Source organism: Ursus americanus, chromosome 14, assembly GCF_024610735.1.
Source record: "Ursus americanus isolate L20-20 chromosome 14, mUrsAme1.1.p, whole genome shotgun sequence".
Lineage (NCBI taxonomy): Eukaryota > Metazoa > Chordata > Mammalia > Carnivora > Ursidae > Ursus > Ursus americanus.
This window is the reverse complement of record NC_142140.1, coordinates 66,134,899-66,155,410: the sequence shown is the minus strand read 5'-3', so window position 1 is coordinate 66,155,410 and position 20,512 is coordinate 66,134,899. Positions and strand designations below refer to the sequence as shown.

Sequence of the window (20,512 nt, the reverse complement as noted above, 5' to 3'; positions counted from 1 at the left end):
AAGAAGAGAGGAAGGAGAAGAGAAAAGAAAGGAAAATAAAACCAAAATAGAAAAGTGAGATTTCAGACATGGGGGAGAAAGTCCAACCCTATAGTCATCCACAAAGGAAAAAACAGGTCACATTCCAAAGTTCAGGAATCACAATGGCATTTAAGTTTTTAATAGTCACCCTGGAAGGTTGAAAACATCACAGCAAAGCCTTCAAAATTCTGAAGAACAATTTCTACCCTGGAATTCTAAGGCCAATAAAGTTATTAATCTATCAAGAGGGTTAAATAAAGGCATTTTCAGACCTGCAAAGACCCAAAAACCCTACTTACTAGGAAAGAAAACTTATCTCAGGAAGCTATTAGAAGATACAATCCCTCAAAATGGAGGGAAACTAAAAACCAATGAAAGAAAGACAGACAGGTATGAAACCCCAAGACAGGAAATCAAAATCAGGAGAGTAATACAGGCATTCACAAACCAACGGCAACAGCCACGAAGCAGGCCTAACATGCAACCACCCCAGATTACAGAAAGATTATGGCTGGATAGACAACTCTTAAAAAAAAAAAAAAAATGAATGATCACCTACTGTTTCATGAGAGAAGATTCACAGAGAACCATTAAATGGGGCAATTAGGGGCGCCTGGGTGGCACAGCGGTTAAGCGTCTGCCTTCGGCTCAGGGCGTGATCCCAGCGTTCTGGGATCGAGCCCCACATCAGGCTCCTCCGCTATGAGCCTGCTTCTTCCTCTCCCACTCCCCCTGCTTGTGTTCCCTCTCTCGCTGGCTGTCTCTATCTCTGTCAAATAAATAAATAAAATCTTAAAAAAAAAAAAAAAGAACAAAGACACTTTAGAACACCAAAACTAAATTCATTTTTAGTAGACAAGCAACTCAACAGCATTTATTATTAATTTCTTTAAATATTCCAGAACATTCAATATCTCAGCTATAAACATCCAGCTTGATGAGAATTATACTAGTGAATCTCCATGGCAGTGGGGAGTGGGGCACACAGAGAATCAGTTCAACCACAGCTATTACCACTATGCTCTGTTGAGAATCTCGTCTCCCGTGAATCTCTAACTTAAGGAGACGTACCACAACCATCAGGTGCACCAAGGTAGGATGTGGGACTGAGGAAAAGATTAAGTACCTCTGAACTCTAAGAAGTATGATAATGCAAGCTCTGGAAGATGATCTCACTCAGCAGGATTATTCAGTAGAGTCCAAAGGTTAGAAATGCCCCAATGTCCATCAACATATGAACAGATAAACAAAATGCCATATATAAATTCAATACTACTCAGCCTTAAAAAGGAAATTGTGACACATACTATACACGGATAGTGTGAAGACGTTATGTTGAGTGAAATAAGCCAGACACAAAAGAACAAATATTGTATCATTCTACTTAGAGGAGGTGCCTAGAATGACCAGATTTAGAGACGAAGTAGAACCAAGGCCAGCAGGAAGAGGAAGGAGGAGTTAGCATTTAATGAATATTCTTTCAGTTGGAGAAAATGAAAGCATCCTGGAGGAGGACGGTAACGGCGGCTGCACAATAATGTAAATATACTCAATGCCACTGAGCTGTATCCTTGGAAATGGTTAAGGTGGTAAATGTTGTGTTACGTATATTTAGAACAGAGAGTCAAAATGAAAAAGGTTGCAGCAGTAAATCTAAACCAGCCCAAAGTTAAAAGATGCCATAGTATTTCAAACACTTGGTATTTTCCATTTTGGAGTACTAATCTGTACCTATGAATATTTCTACCATGACTGCCATTTTGTGAAAGTGCTCTACCACAGAAGGGTAGAGATTCCAAATTACTATCACCGCATCAAAAAATCTCGGAGATGGGGGACAAAACCTTTAAGCTCATGTAGACTCATGGTTTTCACACTTAGGAATTAACCAGAGGTGTCCTAAGGGGCTACTTTAGGGAACAAGGACAGTCAAGACTACAGCCCTCTCCCACCTCAGAAACACTTAGCCTATGAGGCTTGTCCATAACATTTTATTTGAAGAAAGTAGCACAAAACTGGCTTTCTCTCCCTCCCCTAATTCACCCTCTAAAATAATGAAAGTCATGGGGTGCCTGGGTGACTCGGTTGGTTAAATATCCAACTCTTGATTTCAGCTCAGGTCATGATCTCAGGGTTGTGAGATCAAGCCCAAAGTCAGGCTCTGCGCTGGGCGTGGAGTCTGCTTAAAATTCTCTCTCTCCCTCTGCCCCTACCCTCCCGTTCCCTCCCTCTTTCAAAAAAAAATAAATAAATAAAATAAAATAACGAAAGTCACTATCCTAATTCAACACCTGAATTGACATCGAAGTGCTAAGTGACACACTCAAGGTCACAGAGATGATGATGATGAGGAGGAGGAGGAGGAGGAGGAGGAGGAGGAGACAGAAACCAGGACTTCAATATTAACTAAAATGGTTAATTCAAAATAATAAAGTTTAAAAGATAAGGTATCCATAACTTAACTGGGAATAGTGGCTGGATAATTTGTAATTGTTGTTGAATGCTTTACAATAAAGTTCTACTGAGTAGAGTTATCATGAAATTAAGAACACCACTAGTTATTAACTGGGGACTTTAAAACTTCTTTAAAACAACTTCCTAGATGTTCGATAGCACAACTGAGCATTTTTGTGCTCAAATGTAATGAAGATAAATGAGATCCCAGAAATCTTCTTGGTCTCAACAAAGAGATACCTTTAAACTTAGAACATATGGTTTCAAAATGTTTAGCTCAAGTCCCAAAATGTATCTGTCCTCATCATTATTTAGTTCTCATGTCAGTATTTAAGCTAGTGCTTCTTCTTGTACAATTCTGATAGGTTGTGAAGATAAAAGGGCTGTTCTTTCAGGACAACAATTGTGTTTGGTGCCTTCTCAATGATTCGGCGCACTGAGAGCGCTCACACATTACTCAGCATGATGAAAGCACAGACCTAACAGTGGAACATCTGACTTTTATTCATGTCAAATTCATATACAGAACAGACTGCAGCACAAGTCTGCCACATTTATAACAATATCCCTGTGGTATCCCAGAGACCTGCAGCACCTCCTATAATCCAATCCTGACAAATTAAAAGGTAGCCACACATTTTTCCTTTGGCTTTTCCTTATACACACTTTGTTTTTATAGCTTAATCTTTCATTTAAAGAGCCAAAGGACAAAATATTAACATCTGCTACATCCAGGTAGTATCAAGAGTCTCCACTACAATACTTCCTTCTTTTCATGTGTGGGAAATACTTACAATTTTAACCAGTAATAATTAAGAACCTACATTTCTTGTTCACATTATCTCCTCACTCTCTAAGGACTCACAGGAAAAGAACAATGAAAAAAAAAAGAAAAAGAAAAAGAAACAAGGAAGAAACAGAGATTTCGGCAAATTTCTGAATGCCTGAAAGCAGACAAAAATGTGTAGACAAAGCAAAACTAATCAACTCCAAGAGAGGGGACTTCATAGTCTCAAAGACTTACCAGCCATCTGGAGTAGAGGACCTTGTTTAGATCCTGCTTCCAACCATAAAAGAAATTTTTTGATGAAGTAATCTACTTATATGATGATGTCAGAGTTATTTATTCTACTAGACGTAATAATGATATCGTGACTATGTTTTTAAAAAGGAGTCCTTATCTTTTAGAAATGCATGTCAAGGGGCGCCTGGGTGGCACAGCGGTTAAGCGTCTGCCTTCGGCTCAGGGCGTGATCCCGGCGTTATGGGATCGAGCCCCACATCAGGCTCCTCCGCTAGGAGCCTGCTTCTTCCTCTCCCACTCCCCCTGCTTGTGTTCCCTCTCTCGCTGGCTGTCTCTCTCTGTCAAATAAATAAATAAAATCTTTAAAAAAAAAAAAAAGAAAGAAAGAAAGAAATGCATGTCAAGATCATCATAAATGGAATAATGTCTGAGTTTGGTTAAAAGTAAGGAAGGTGGAGGAGCAGATAAAACCAATCCTGGCCACATTAACTACTGAAGCTTCTAAAGCTGACCGATAAATACATACAGATCCATCTATCACTCTCTATTTCTGGATATACTTGCAACTTACCATAATAAGCAATTAAAATAAAAACCAACCCAGTAATAGGGGTGCCTGGCTGGCTCTGTGGAGCATGCAACTCTTGATCTCGGGACTGTGAGTTGGAGTCCCACGTTCAGTGTAGAGATTACTTAAAAATAAAATCTTAAAAAAAAATTTCAGTGCTCAACATCACTCAGCATCAGGGAAATACAAATCAAAACCATAATGAGATACCACCTCACACCACTCAGAATAGCTAAAATTAACAAGTTAGGAAACGACAGATGTTGACGAGGATGCAGGGAAAGGGGAACCCTCCTACACTGTTGGTGGGAATGCAGCTGGTGCAGCCACTCTGGAAAACAGTATGGAGATTCCTCAAAAAGTTGAAACTAGAGCTACCCTACGACTCAGCAATTGCAGTACTGGGTATTTACCCCAAAGATACAAATGTAGTGATCCAAAGGGGCACATGCACCCCAATGTTTATGGCAGCAATGTCCACAATAGCCAAATTATGGAAAGAGCCTAGATGTCCATCGACAGATGAATGGATAAGAAGATGTGATAGACAGATATATATATGTATATATATAATGGAATATTATGCAGCCGTCAAAAAAATGAAATCTTGCCATTTGCAATGACGTGGATGGAACTAGGGGGTATTATGCTGAGCGAAATAAGTCAATCAGAGAAAGCAATTATCATATGATCTCACTAATATCTGGAATTTGAGAAACAGGGCAGAGGATCATAGGGGAAGAGAGGAAAAAATGAAACAAGACGAAAGCAGAGAGGGAGACAAACCATAAGAGACCCTTACTCTCAGGAAACAAACTGAGGGTTGCTGGAGTGGAGGGGGATAGGAGGGATAGGGTGGCTGGGTGATGGGCATTGGGGAGGGTATGTGCTATGGTGAGCGCTGTGAATTGTGTAAGACTGATGAATCACAGACCTGTACTCCTGAAACAAATAACACATATATGCTAATAAAAAATATATAAATGAACAAATAAAAAAATCTTAAATAAAAAAAAATTTTCATCTTCATTAAAATTTGAATCCTGCCCATCACTTTAAAAAAAGGGTGGGGGGAGGAGAGAGAGAATTCTCTGGGGAAAAAAAAGAAAAAAGAAACATTAATAGAGAAAAGTCCATGCATAACACATGGTAGGAGGGGAACATGCAGCAGAGATGAGAAACAAACAATGATCCCAACAGAACTGCAGAGAAGATGCAAAGTTGAAGATATGAACACCTAGAAGCAGAAGAGTTCGTTAAAATTCTTTCTGTAACAAAGGTCTAGTCAGTTCCTCCTTTTCTCTCTGCCTTCCCCCCTTGGAAAGACAGGATATCTTTAAGGAAAATAAACATATTATCTGGAGAGAACGAGGTCTCATAGGGTGAATGTTGGCCCTACTTGTTCTGGCATCTGAATATTCCTGGTCTAAGAGCCAGCTCTCAAACTATTCACAGAAAAGTAGTCAAGTCCACCAGTTCACCATCTATACCAGAGCTACCAATCAGCCTTCTAATGTCCTCATCCTCAACTACCAGCGGACAACCAAGAATTACAAGACACATGGAAAAAAAACTAACACAAAGAAGAAAGACAAAGATTAAAGAAAAACTGACCCTTGAAGAAATGAATTGCCTAGTGGATAGAGAAAGAACGTCAAAATTCCGGATTTTACATCCATAAATTAAGAATAAGATACTAAGAAGAAGCCACAAGCAATTCCTAGAAGTTAAAATCAATTGCCAAAATAGAATATTTCACAGAAGGATCAGAAAATAAATAAAGGGGTGGCTCAGTCAGTTAAGCATCCAACTTTTAACTTTGGCTCAGGTCACGATCTTAGGGTCGTGATATAGAGCCCGACATCAGACTCTGCACTGGGGGTGGAGCCTGCTTAAGATTCTCTCTCTCCATCTCATTCTGCCCCTCCCCAGCCCCCCTCCCAAACCCGGTCACCTGCATTATCTCTTTTTCTAAAAATCAAGAAAAGAAAAGAAAAGAAAAGAAAAGAAAAGAAAAGAAAAGAAAAGAAAAGAAAGAGGATAGGGAGGAGGGAGGGATGGAGAGAGGGAGGAGTAGGGAGGAGGGAGGGAGGGAAATCTAGGATATAGAGAAAGAAAACAAAAAGATAAAAAGTATGAAAAAAAGTCACAGACCCAGGAAATTGAGAAAGTCCACAAACAACAGGATACTAGGAAAAACATGAAGGAATCAATCAAAAGAAAAGCAAAAATTTTCTCAGAAAGAGATATATGAATCTCGAAACTAAAATGATTCTTCTAGTATACAGAGAGATGATCCAGACCTAGAAGTATCTTCATATAACTACAGAACACCAAGCATCAAGAAAAAATGCTGAAAGTTTCCAGTGATAGAAATAGGTAATCTGTAAGTACCATCTCTGCTATAATTCAACAGATCTACACATAGTCCCCAAAACTTATCTTCGACTTCCACTCACCACAATGCCATTCTCCCTTCTCTATGCGTCTTTCAAAATCCAATTCAAATCTTGTTCCGCTGTGAAGTGTTTCACCAAGCTGTTTATCCTAAAGTGATCTTACCCCCTCCTGCACCATTCATTTGACATTCAATCTGTATTACCTTATGCCTACCCAAATTGCTCTACCCAAATGTTACTTCTTAGAGTTTTGTTTAAACTGCTGGTTCTCAGAATATAAGGACGGTCTTAAAATTTTAAATCTTCTACAGAATCTGCACCCAGGAGACATCGAATGTCAGATGGATGAGAAAGGAGTTCCCGGGGCATATCTTAACGTCATTAGTGGCTTACATTTCATCTTATCTTTTCCTAAATTCATGAGCAAGTTTTCTATTTATATCTGTAACCAAAATCCATGGACATTTTAGAAGGAGGAAATATGTGTAAAGACACAGAGGTATCTTTTTCAAACCCTCACATACTGCAAGTTATATTTTCTACTTGCAAACTACCTACCCCAAACAGTGACTGACTGTGGTTTTTTGTGCCTGACAGTACAACTAAAGGAAGAACACAAAAGGATCCCTTACAGAAGGGGGTAGGGAGGTAGAGGAGATATGCTGCCCTAAGTAGTGAAACAACCTTCTTTGACCAGTATCAATGCTAGTAGTTACCTGTTCCTGATCGAGGTAATAACAGACCAGTGCAATAACAAAATTCAAACGAGATCTGGGTCTAAAATTTTTACATACCAGAATCAAACTCTAAAGATTCTATCATAAAGTAAAAATGCTTATTACCATGTCCTCTCAAACTTTCAACATGTGCTTGAAAGAGACAAAAGATAAGAAACTTAGCTGGTTATAGGAATATTATGAAGGGGTAGGTTTAAAAAAAAAAAACGGACTCAAATTTTGGAAGAAAGCGTTTGTTCACCCAGTTTACTGTTTGGGAAAAAAAAAATTTGTCCGTGAATTCCTTAATACATGAAACTCATCTCAAAGGAAGAGAGTATAAGTACGTAAATGTTTTTGCAATTCTAAATATGTCAGGTTGTCTTTGTGTCCAAGGGGGCTTTAAAAAAAAAAAGAAAGAGAAAAGAAAGAGCTGTTAATTCTGGCAATAACTACATACCTTTTCTTTCTTAGACTTCAAATATGTGGTTCAGCTAGCAACCAAGGTAATAGAAATGGACCATGTTCAAGAATTAGTTTTGTACTGGCTTTCACTAGAAATTCTAGGAAATGAGGAAGGAGGTTCTTTTAAGAATGTTTCCTTGCTGCCAGAGCTCTGACTAATTAAGAGGTACTAAGAGTTTCCTTCCTCAATATAGCCCCCACTCAATGTTTCAGAGGAGGTAAAAAGGCTAGGACTCTAAGCTGAGCTCCAACAAGAAATCTCATTATGAACACCAGTCTAATAAAATTAGCAGACACCAGTCCCAGGCAAATGAACTGTTACTCCAGTTTTCATTTGTTTTAAAGTTACAGGTGAAAGACTAAACGCATATACACACACATCCACAGTGCTCCCTTCTACACACTGATGTTCTAAGAATCACAATATATTTTCGGCTCTCCTGCTCCAGGACATTCTACCTTCTACCAATTTGTTACTGTTTGCAAATACAATGCAGACATCAAAAGGAAAGAAAACAGCAATAAATGTGCCTTTTTGGGGAAGCATGAATATATTTGTAATCTAATAAGGCTTGAATAAAAATTGTTGAAAAATTATTAAAAATTACAAGATAATATATTCTGACCACTTTTTTAACCATACCTTCCATCATTTGCTTTATTGTTCTTGATACTGGAACTAGGTAAAAATTATTTCTATGAGTATAAAAGCAAACCCACTGGCTTTGACCCTATCATGCTCATGACAGGTCTAGTTGGGGGAAGGAGGGAGGCATCATTATTTAATATATTACTTCAGATTCAAAGGTGTCTATAAATATTATTCTGAAGGTATTATTTTAAATTAACAGATGTTTCTAATACTTTAAGTGACCTTCAGTGAGATGCTAAAATATCAGTTTTGTATTTTAATAAAAATATTTAGGGGAAAAAATATAAATATATATACTTAGGGAAAAAGTTTTAAAAGTAATCACTGACACCTATACACAGACACGTACACATTCTTTCAATTTACCGTGACATGAAAATCTTACAGGAATGTCATTTATCCAGAACGGGACTCTACTTTATCATCTGGTAAATGGGGATGATTTGTGCAGATCTACAGGGGAGAGTTACGCTTCCTAAATACCACTTACGATTTAACTGGAGATCCAGAAGATAAGGTCTCAACAATATTCTGAGAGTTCAGCAAGAGAAAAACTGAAAAGATATCAATATATCTGGATCTTCAGCTCTTCTCCCTTTCAAGTAAACTTTAACAAGGAAAATTGTGTCCACCTACTTCAGACTACAGAATCAACAGCTTTCTATTTAAGTTCAAATAGTAGTATTTCAAATGGCCTGTAAGATAACGGAAATACCAACACCTCAACTTGGAAAAATTCACAAAATACAGTAAGTTTGAGACCTGTGCTTGAGTTGAGCCTTTTAGTTGTTACCAGGAATACTCACATGTGTGGGTTTTGCACTCCTGTAGGGTTGGGGTTCAGAGTAAACCTTGCTGTAGATTTGAAGGGTGGATTTGCAAAATTCAACTTCAGTGCTTTGCGTTTACCTAAGAAATAACAAATAAACAGTAAAAGTTTCAAGTACTATAAAACAGATACTACTCTGAGGGCATAAGAAATTCATACCAAAAAAGCAGAAAAATTCGTTTTAACATACAGTTAATATCATATTTTGAAAGGCAACAAAGAATTTCTCAGCATTAAGAAAATAGTTAATAGTTAATAGCATCATAGTTATGCTCCAATACAATAGAAAACAACACTTCAAGTTTATATTGTTCAGAGGCTAAAACTTTTGCAAATGAAAATACCGCTATAAAAATCATTTACCTCAACAGATATACTGAAAAATACTAAAATATTACCACCTTTCCAGGGTAACACTTCAAAACCTTCATGTAATAAAATGATTTTCCCTCAAACATGAGGGAACATGAACAACTGAGTGAAGAAGCCGAAGCAGTCTACAACCATAATGAGCTAAAAAGAACATCATGGCACTGTCAACTTCAAGTTGGTCACGTGGGTATTTCAAATAATTTTTATTTATTTGAAGCAATTATTTGGAGCAACTTCTTTGGGGTAGGGAGGTAACAGTGTTTTATATTACACAAACAAAATATGTCTGGTAGAGAAAAGCTGGAAAATTCAGAAAAGATAAAGAAAACAAAAATATATAAAATAGTATATATGCATCTACAGAATATATGGGTTTTTCAAAATATATGTATATTACATACATTTCTAAGTCCAATTACCCCAAAATAATCAGTCTCCTAGAAACTATTTTCTATACATAGATACACTTTTTTCCCTCTACAATTAAAATCAGACCACAGTACGTTTTGTAACATGCTTTACTCACTGACCATGTTTCTTTCTAGGACAATAAATCTTACGAAATCATTTCCTTGGGATTGTACTGTATGGAGACTCAGCAACATAGCTGGGTTTGTAAGCATTTGTAGAACACCTTAGTTTCACACAGATATTAAGGATGCTTTCCCAGTATGCACTCTTCACAGTTACTACACCTATATCCACCTTCTCAAACAGCTCCTCTGCAATCCAAACACTTTCCCACCCCAGTGGATTTGGAAGATGTATGAACGGGCTCATTCTGCTCGGCCCGGTGCTTTCAATGTGATCTGCACGCTTCAGCTGGACGGGACCACAGACAAGAGCATGGCTGTGGCTCCTGGATCAGCTCTCAGGGATGGGCCTGTCTACAGGATAACGTGAATTCCCAAGAAGACCAGACACATCATTTTTAGAAGTAAGCATACTACAACATGAATTTCCCAAGTAACTTGCCCATTCAGGTACCAAACATTTATTTTAAATTAAGTTTTATTTGACAACAAGTAGAGGAAGGGCATTCAACTTATACATGCAAAAGGTACTCTTTTTGCAGCAAATTTGGCTGTATTAAAAAGCAAACTCCGTATATTACCAAAAAAAAAAAACCCTTAAAAAAATGTAAATGAAAGCTGGGGAAAATCCTTCCAATACAAAATGAGAAACTCTAAATATATACAGGCATCACACAAGTCAAGAAAAATAGAAAAATTGGCAAGGGTGTGAATACTAAAGCAAAACCGAGAAAAAATTATGAAAGGCACTCACTAACACCAAAAACAGTTAAAAGTTTTGTTCATACAAGGGGCACCTGGTCTGTTAATCTGTTAAGCGGCCAACTCTTGATTTCTGCTCAGGTCATGATCTCAGGGTCCTGGGATGCAGCCCTGCATCAGTGGGGGGTCTGCTTGGATTCTCTCTCCCTCCCTGTCTGCCCCTTCCCACCCCCAGCCCCCGTGCGCGCTCTCTCTCCCTCTCTCCCTCTCTCTCTCTCTCTCTCTCTCTCTAATAAATAAATAAATAAAATCTTAAAGAAAAGTTTTGTTCATGCGAAATCGGCAAAGCTTAGGTCTCATTTTATACATACACCGATTTTTTTCAATGATAATGTGTTAATCAGTGTGACCAGGTAGAAGAATCCCTAGTACAATACATTGCTGGTAAAAAAGTAAATTGATGTAAGTTTTTCTGATGAAAGGCTCAGCAACATACAAGAAAAAACTTTTCATGAAAATGCTCTTTAACTTCTTAGAAATTTGTCTTCAGGAAATATTTAAAGGCAGAGGACTGTCCCCAGGCCTTGCAACCTAACAGAATTTGCCCTGCTGGATTTGGAAACTGCTTGGGACCTCTGCCTCCTTTCTTCCTTCAGTGTTCTCCCGTTCTGAATGACTATCTCTAGAACCAGTTTCCAAAGCCTGGCCCACCCCTGTGTTTTGGAAGCAAGTGAGCTGTCTTGTTTCCAGGTCTGCAGAGGGGAGGAATTCTGTGTCACCATGGATCATACTCCGTCTCGCCATATGTGATTTGGATGATTCTGATGAGAAGCCTGGGGAACTGATGGTGTCTAAATCAGATCTGGGTTCGAGCTGACACTGTAGTGAGCTGACGTTCTAGAGGATGCTGGAGCAGGGTAAATGTACTTTGTACACAAGACAGATGTGTACTGTAAGTGAGATGTAAGTGAAAACGGTGGCCTGCAAAGATACCAGGTCCTAACCAATCCCTGGAACCTATGAATGTTACTTTACAGGGCAAGGTTTCTGGAGATAAAATTAAGGTAAGGACTTTGTAATCATAAATCTGAATGAGCTTAATGCCCACAAACTCCCCAAACCAAAAGCTGAACACCACCTGTCATGTGGTGTGTCTGAAACCACCACAATCTCTATACGGTGAAAAACTGGAAACATACTAGGATCAAAGGCAGGACAATAACAGAACAAAGAATCATGGTGAAAACCATCCAGAGAAAAACACCAAAACTGGCTCTTTCTTCAAAAACTCAATTTGAGGGGACAGTTGCTAACCTCTGCAGGCAGATAAAATCTATTCTGACAATTAAAACTCACTAAAATGCTTTCCTTGAAAATAAATATTTATATAAACACACACACGCGCGCACACACAGATTCTTTCCCGGCACTGCATTCACACTTAAACAAAAACAAACCAGGACCTTTATAAGGGCATTTCCTGCATAAATGGACAAGCGCACAAACGCAACACAATGTGGCTTACATAAGTTAGATGTGGACACACCCCACACTTTAAAAACATCTGCAACTATCTTGAGAACTGTCCAAGCTTATATTCTGATCGTCCACCAACAAAATACACTAAATAATTCTATAAAAGTTCACAGCCTCAGTAGAGCTGAGTCAGAGTCTGCAATTGGAGCCAGGGGGTGTAGGGTAAGGTCAAGTTATGTGGGCTCTGCCAGCAGGGCTCCCCACTCTCCAAAGGATGATCATTTTGAGATGAGCTCACAAGGCAGTCTTGAGGAGGAGAAGGAAGGCCGCAGTCAGTCAAGGTGAGATTCAGGGAGAGGCAGAGACAGCTTCTACGACACTTTAGCAAGGCTACCTCTGGCTATTTGTAGACATGAGCATTTTTTTCCCTCCCCACTCCCACCAGCATTTCTTTTCCCATTCACTTTCTCCAAGAAGAACCTTTATTAGGATTCGTGCTTCTCACCTTTACTTCTCTTTCTCAAGGGCCCCCAAAACCTAAACCCTAAAGGCAACTAATTCATCACTACACGCACACTTATTCTTAAAGACAAAACTGCAAGCAAATATGACATTAGAGCAACGTGGATTTTTTTTTCAAAAGCCTGCAACAACTTCCACGGGGAATAAAGGGCATAAGGAAGGAAGTGATACTACAAACGGCCTGCGGATGTTTAGAAGCTAACAGAGTGCTCACTTCTGCAGCACATACGCTAAAATTTAGAAGCTAACAGAGATTAAAATATTTGTACAACAAATGCTGATCAAGAAAGATTATAAATTTGTGATTATAATTCCCCTGTGGTGAGACTGTCACCAAATAATCAATTCCCAACCAGTCAACAGAGATAAACAGAGCCTCCCCTTTAACTACAGCAGGATAGAAACCAGGCATGATCAAACATCTTAAATTATTCATATGGAAGGAGTTTCCTGTGAGGGAAGAGTGTCTTTGTATACTTAACAACTAAGTTCAGTGCCTGATACATAAAATGCTTTCAGATGTGTATTAGATTGGTCTAACAATAAATTTCACATGGATAGCCCCAGACAACTCAGATGTGGGGCAAATTAGCTAGAATAAGTTTCTGCTGTTTATAACCCAGAACCCTGATTCTTAAGGACAACAGTATCTGTCCTCATCCCATCATACTCCCAAGGTACTGCTGTATCCCTTAGGGGGCTACTGCCCAACTTCCTCATGCTGTGGCTCACACAGAATACGAGGACACCTGTTCAACACACTGGCAGCGTCGCAGTCGGTTCAGTGGCTGAGCAAAGTGGTTCAGCAGCCTCGTGTCCCGCTCAGCCGCTCCAAGGACCGGGGATCCACCTCTCTGCACCACCCTGGAAGTTCTGGTTTCAAAGCTCTGTCTTAAGAAAACATCCAGAAATTTTAAACAACCTTTCCTACATCATCCATATCCAACCTCTTCCTCAGACTTCTCATGAGAGAGGCAGTCCCAAGGATGGGATCTTTAAGAAGATTCCAAACCATGATTCTGAAGAACAAGGATTTGTCCAAGCATATCCATACTCACTAAGGCCTGGCAATGTGTTTTGCTCTTATTCTGACCAGAGAGCAACCCACAGACACACAGAATAGTGAAGGTGGAGGGAAGACATCTTTCAACTTTATTTAGCCTTAAGCAAGAGGACACAGAGCCCTGAATATTCTCCCTCCACTAACTTCTCAAGCAATACAAATCTTTAACATCACTTTCCACAATCAGCTAAGCCAACCCAGTAGTTGAGTTCAACCTTGGTCAAAAATTCCATCCAAAGGCAGCTGAGAGTCTACCAACCAATCAACTATGGACAATGACCACTCTCTGCAATCTAGGTTACCAAAAACATCTCTCCCCAACCTTCCACAAATGAGGAAAAAGGAGCATTTCCTAAGCACTCTCTCTAGTTTCCAAAACATCAAAACCAGCCTGTCCTCAGAGAGATACTATGTTCACACGCGGTCCACCTTGTCACCCTCTCCCATCCTCCTCAAGCCTGTTCCCATCATCACATTGTGAGTAATTTTCTGTTCTAAATGTTTATCTTGATTTATCTTTGAATTCTACAAATCACCCGTAATAGGCAGCTACAACAAAATAGCAGTTCAACAAATATTTATTGAATTAGAATTATTCGATTTTTTTTTTTACCAACATTGCACTACCCTCTCATACAACCTAGTGGGCTTATTTCCTTTTATATCATAGGAAAGCAAGATTCTGCTATCCTTACAGTCAGAATCAGAGAACCAGAATCTTCCCACCCAAGCTGAAAGAATGGAGACCATCTCTAAAATATCGTAGTCAAGCTACATATCTTCAACACCAGTGGCTTCACCAAATCTGAAAAAGCAACAGTAAAATTTCTTATTGTCGAGGCAATAAAGATGACAGAAGGATGTGCAATAGATGCGTGTAGAAGGTGGTCTCTTTGATATAATGTTAATGGATCACCATGCATTATGTGGTAGACTATTACCAAAACAGCCACCAATGAATCACCTCTTTACAATGTGACTTTGCTGCTCCTCCCATCACGATGTGGAGTCTATTTCCCTACTTGTTGAATGAGGCTGGCCTTCAGGGACTCGCTGTGACCCCAAGAATATAGCAGAAAGGATATTATAGCACTTCCAGAGCTAAGCCTTCCACATTCGCCCTCTTGGAAAGTGACCAAGTCTAAAGGTGAAGCAGCTCAGTCTAGCTTCCTTGATGATGAAACTCCACATGTAGCAAGAGGTCCAGAGGTCCCAGCCATCCCCACCTGAGCTTAGTCTCCACCAACAGACCTACTAGCTAAATGCAGACACGTGACAGAGCTCAGGCAAGACCAGCACAACCACCACCCAACTAACAAACAGAATCATAAAAATTAAACAGCTGCTCTTTAAAGCCACTACTCAGAGGCCAAAGGAGGAATCATCAAAAGGCAGTAAGAATCAGTCCCTCTTGAGGAAGCCCCACTGCCACTACAAGGGATTTCCTAGAACCTAGCATAGGGAAAAGTGAGAACTGGCCCTACAATGTACAAGTCACTCAGAGAATACCTCCAGAAACGTGAGTGACTGACCTCCCAGGAACCGGAGCATCCCACCAGGGGTGGAGGGGAAAAGACTGCCTGAAATTCTCATTTCTCCCTTGGCTCTAACTCTTAGTACCTCGTTTTCAAAACAGAGTATCCAAAGTCACTTGTTAAATTATCTGCAATCACTGGTTATAAAATGAGGAACACACAATTTCAGCTGGGCAACTTTATATTCAAACAATCTCAGAAATGAGGAATTACGTGGTAGACAAGAAGTTACCCTCATTCCCTTTTCTACCACAATTCCTCCAGCGGTGAGTGCCCTAACTTATTTGATAAGCTCAAGAGAACAAGACAGGGAGGATGTGAGACTCGGAATCAGAAGAAATGGACGACTTTGTCCGTTCCATCCTAGACTGCATCTCAGGCAATCCAAGTATTAAATGGGTCACTGAGAGCTTATACTGTATCGTCCCTCTCCTCCTCCAGCCTTTGATACATAAGAGTGAAGAAGTTCCAAAAATTTATAAAAATCTCACTTAGAACTCTGAACTCCCAACAATAAAAGAAAACAATGTCACTCATCCATATAGCTAAGCAGTTTGGAAACTGGGTTGTTCTCAGTTTAAGAAACAAACAAAAAAGCATATATATATAAATACACACACACACACACACACACACACACACACACACACACACTCTCTCTCTCCCTCTCTCTCTCTCTCCAACAGGCCCTTTTAGCACACAGTTCAACACTTTGTGTGTGAGATTGGACTTGGGGGAAGTCCAATGTAATAATTGACATAGCCACAGGTGCAGAAAGATCACAGTTATACACAAGCTGTTGTGCCAGGTAGTACAGACAAAAAGACAGATAAGGCAGCTGACCTATCCACAAAGACTGTTTTGTTTGGTATCCTAGCAAAATTAAAAAGGAACGTGGTAGGAGGAGACTAAATGGTAGGAATAGGGAAGAAAATTACTTCTGCTAGACACAAAATGATTATCACTGAAACACTGATAAAGATAAAACAGGGGTGTTTCTGTGGTCAAGTGCCTGCCGCATCTGTAAAACCAAGATTAAAACAGTCCCTTACTTACCTGCTGTGTGATACTGTGCTGGGGAGTCACACACCTTAAAAATGCAATGGCTGGTAAATAGTAACTATGAAAAAATGGTAACTACTCTGATATTAGCTATAAGTATTAAAACCTAATTGAAAAGTTAATTATTAAATTCTCTTAAAAGAGAAAAACTGGAAAGAATGTGTCTGGTATCTTTTAAACCAACCAAATATATGAGCAACAGAGGAAGAAATTCAGCTTGCTTTGTAGGTTCCTTTTAACTCCTGTGCCAATAAAAATCCCTGTTCCTACCCAAAGCCAGCATCCCAATGGTGTTCATTAGGAAAGCCAATATGGAAAGGTAAAGCCAGGCTAGCTGGTCCCGAAACTCAGCTCTGCCTCTTAGTAGCTATATACTCTTGGGCAAGTGACTTCACCTCTTTGCCACAGTCCCTATTCCTGCCACCTGGGACTAATATTCCCGTCCTCTGAGCAGGGCTGGCTGGAGCAAAGGTGTTACTGTGGATGACACAGTCAACCATCACTCATCTGTCCCCAGCTTGTACTATCAGTTGCGTCTGGGTTGATGGTAGCAAGGTCCTGAACCAGGGTGGGAGGTCACGGACACGAGTGCTTTCTAAACGTTGAACATTTTCCTCACCTGCCAAGCTTGGGCCTCAGAGGCTCCGCTGCCAAAGAAAGAACAGAAATGATTCACTCTCAACCTTGCCCACCCCTGGCAATGAGTCATACGGCTCTTCTTGGGTAGAAAGATTTTTGCAACCTGGAATATCAAGGACTCTGTCATTCCTCTATCAGTGCCTGAAGGGGCCCTGCTCTGACACAAAGGCATAACCATTTCTAGCAAATTCTGTGGAGTCCAGGCAAAGGCAAAAGCAGCATTTACTTGGAGACCTTGTTTGGTTAACAAAAGTTCTCAGGGAGAGTGTGAAGGCTGAAAAGCCCCCAACTTGCTCCCAAAGGTGATCATCCAAAATGGAAAAAAAAAAATTTTTTTTAACTCATCTTCCACCATAGTAAAATGGCGAGTTTACCAAATTTCATGGAATAAAGCACACAGTATGCCCTAACATCCTTCCTAACCTAACATCAGAAACTCATACTGCCTCTTCATTCTCTGATTCCACTAACCATCAACTCTGACATTGACTATATGCCTCTTTATGGTCACCAGTAATTTTGCCTCAATTATGCACAATGTCACTATTATGAGTTTCTACAGGTAGCCACACCTTTGAGCTAGCAATTAATTAAAGCCAACAACAACACCCCGCCTGGATCAGACTCTGAGCTGGATATCTACTAGCAATGAACAAATATAATTCCCCAGGCTAAACTGGCCCAGTCCTGATTAGTCCAAACTCTTCGAAAATATGGGAGAGCCAGCTAATTGAGATTACCAACACAGCACAAATGCCAAGGCTTTACTTAACTAAACAGGACTTGAGATGCTCCTCCACACCGTCCTGCTATTGGAATCAACAGATTGTCAAGCAGAACCTTGGCTTTGGATTTCCATGGCCCCCCTTCTCCAGTGAGGTCCCCAGGCTCACTGAGAGGAAAAAGAAAATACCTTTGTACCTTTGTCTAAACTACACAGCCTCAGCTGAAGTCATAACCTTCTGAAATGATAAAGTGTGTGTGGGGGGGGGGTGGATATAAGGGACTTACTGCTGGATTTGAGAGCAAATACCCCAGTTAGAAAATAAAGACTATGAATAGGTAATTAACAAAAGGGAGGATACACATAGACTCCAAAAACACCATCCAATTCTTCTGATTATCCACAAAATTAAAATTCAATTTTTGCCTCTAATACCACATCTAAATGAGAAGAATGCCAATATCAATGGAACAGGGTATGCAGAAGCAGGTGGTCTTTTGGGACTTTTCACAGCTGCACGTTCCACCGCGGTCCACCTGCCCTGCCACGGCCTAAGCTCCTGGAGTGCAGAAACTGTTTCTCACTTGCCTCCACGCCTAGAATTACACCTGAGGCATAAATCCTTAATGTCCGTTCAGTAATCAAATGACCAGAGGCAAAGAAGTGTATTATTGCTGTGAATATAAACAGCCCCACCTTCTGGAGGACAATATCTTGCAAACATCTCAAAATGTCCTTAACGATTAATGCAGTAACTCCATTCCTAAGAAGTCATCCTTTAGGAAGTTAAAGATTATGCAAAGAAAGTTAGTCAAAACAATGATATTTATGCTAAATTAGATGAAACATCGTCCATAACTGGAATACTACGCTACCACCCAAAAAACACCATAAAAGACTACCGACATGAGGCAATGTTAGTAATAGGGTCTTTTTTCTATCAAGCAGTAAGTAATGGGTCTGATAAACTGTTTGAGTGAAGCATATGTGCATGTGACCATTTGTAATATGCACACAGGTCATTCTGCAAAAGTACAACTGATGATTAGTTCAAGGTGCTAGAATTGTGGGTGATTTTTTTTTTTTTTACGTTTCTGTGTTTCCATTTTTATACAATCAGCATTTACTGTTTCTGTCTCAATTATAACCTCCTTACTACTCATACCAGAGCTTTCTAAAAGAGACCAGTCTGTTCTCTAAACCCAAACATACTAAGGCCTACAGAACAAGTAAAATGGCCTTAGAAATACAAATACAGGCACTTTCATGCATCTGCTCATACAACTTGGACACTTCCATACCCCTAAAATCTGGTAACATTTCACAAATGATATCTTTTGAGATTTTTTTTAAGGCATCTGTACCAGCTCAAGTAAACAATATTTTAATCTCCAGCAAAACAGGAAAAGCTTTCCAAAGCAAAAGTCATGCACCTATGATTTCGGAAGCACAGCCTCCATGGGAATCTGAGAGCGGGAATTCCAGTTACACACCCACCTTGAGAAGGTTCCAAACGGATACCCAAAAGGTGTCACCCATTACTCCCACCTCCGCCCCCAGTTCAGTGCTGCATTTGCCCCCTGCCTGTGTAGAGTTCTCTTTTATACCATCGCCCTTCACAACCCTTTCTTCATAAGAAAGACCTGACCTGGGGGCGCCGGGTGGCACAGCTGGCTGAGCATCTGACTCTTGGTTTCAGCTCAGGTCATGACCTCGGGGTCCTGGGGCCAAGCCCCGTGCCCCATGTCAGGCTCCACGCTCAGCACAGAGTCTGCTTGAGACTCTTTCTCCCTCCCACTCTGCCCCTCCCCTCTGCTCTCTCTCTCTAAAATGAATAAATAAAATCTTAAAACAAAAAAAAAAAGGCCTGACCTGCTACACACCTGCACGAATTCCATTCCCAGAGACACACAGCTGCCACGAGGCTGCTGAGGGTCCTAGCCAGGACAGGAGAACATTTATAGCGCAGCCAGTCAGTAAAGGTACTAAGCACCCTGTCCAGGTGCTCAGAGCACTTTAAATCCATGTCATGCCTAAAACTCAGCCAAACCCACAGGGCACTTACGTTAAGCCTTAAATCTGTGAACATATCCACAGGGGCCCCGCAGAGACAAGTGAGACATAAATGCTGTGTCGCTCAAACCCAACAAAATTTGCTATGGAGGATAGTCAGTGATCCTTTCTTCTGTGATATATATAGGCTGTGTGGTGACCTCTGCCTCCCAATTGGGCCCCTCGACATGCTATTTAAGCTCTTCATCAGCTCCCCAAAGTTTCAAGTTACTATCTTACCATGTACCAGTAGCAAGATACTAGGATTTCTGGAAAATCATCCACGTGATGGACTCACACTTCTTGGCAGCCATCTTTCTAGTGGGACAAGGCATATAACACGTACACTTACAAAAACTGGGTCAAGAAAAGTCACAAGGCTTGTTCCGGCTGTCACCAATACCCCAGAGCCCATGCCGCTAGCTTCCAGCCCACCGCACTGTCCAGTAGAGGCATACATCACACCGCAGATATTCTCAGAACAGCAGGCTTGAACTCTAACAAGGAACCAAGGTGCCCACTGGTTTCAGGCCATATTTATTCTTCCTGCTTGGTAAACCCGACCACATCCTATCACTACCACTTTAACTTCCAGCCCCCCGTAAATGAAATAAGCACCTGAACCATATTTCCTAACTATGCCATCAGTATTGTTTCAACCAGTGCTTCAAACCTTTCTTGTATGTGCCGTGATGTGAAGAAAA

The 20,512-nt window shown here is 40.2% G+C and overlaps 1 protein-coding gene across 4 annotated transcripts in view; it reads right to left on the bottom strand.

The window, feature by feature from the left end:
- Positions 1-20,512, bottom strand: part of MAP2K4 (mitogen-activated protein kinase kinase 4) — a 131,983-nt gene that overhangs the window by 89,160 nt on the left and 22,311 nt on the right. For all 4 annotated transcript variants that reach the window (XM_087867624.1, XM_087867623.1, XM_045797211.2 and 1 more), the window contains one exon: positions 9,106-9,208. In XM_087867624.1, coding sequence (XP_087723750.1) covers positions 9,106-9,208 — 103 coding nt within the window. The remainder of the gene's footprint in view (positions 1-9,105; positions 9,209-20,512) is intronic.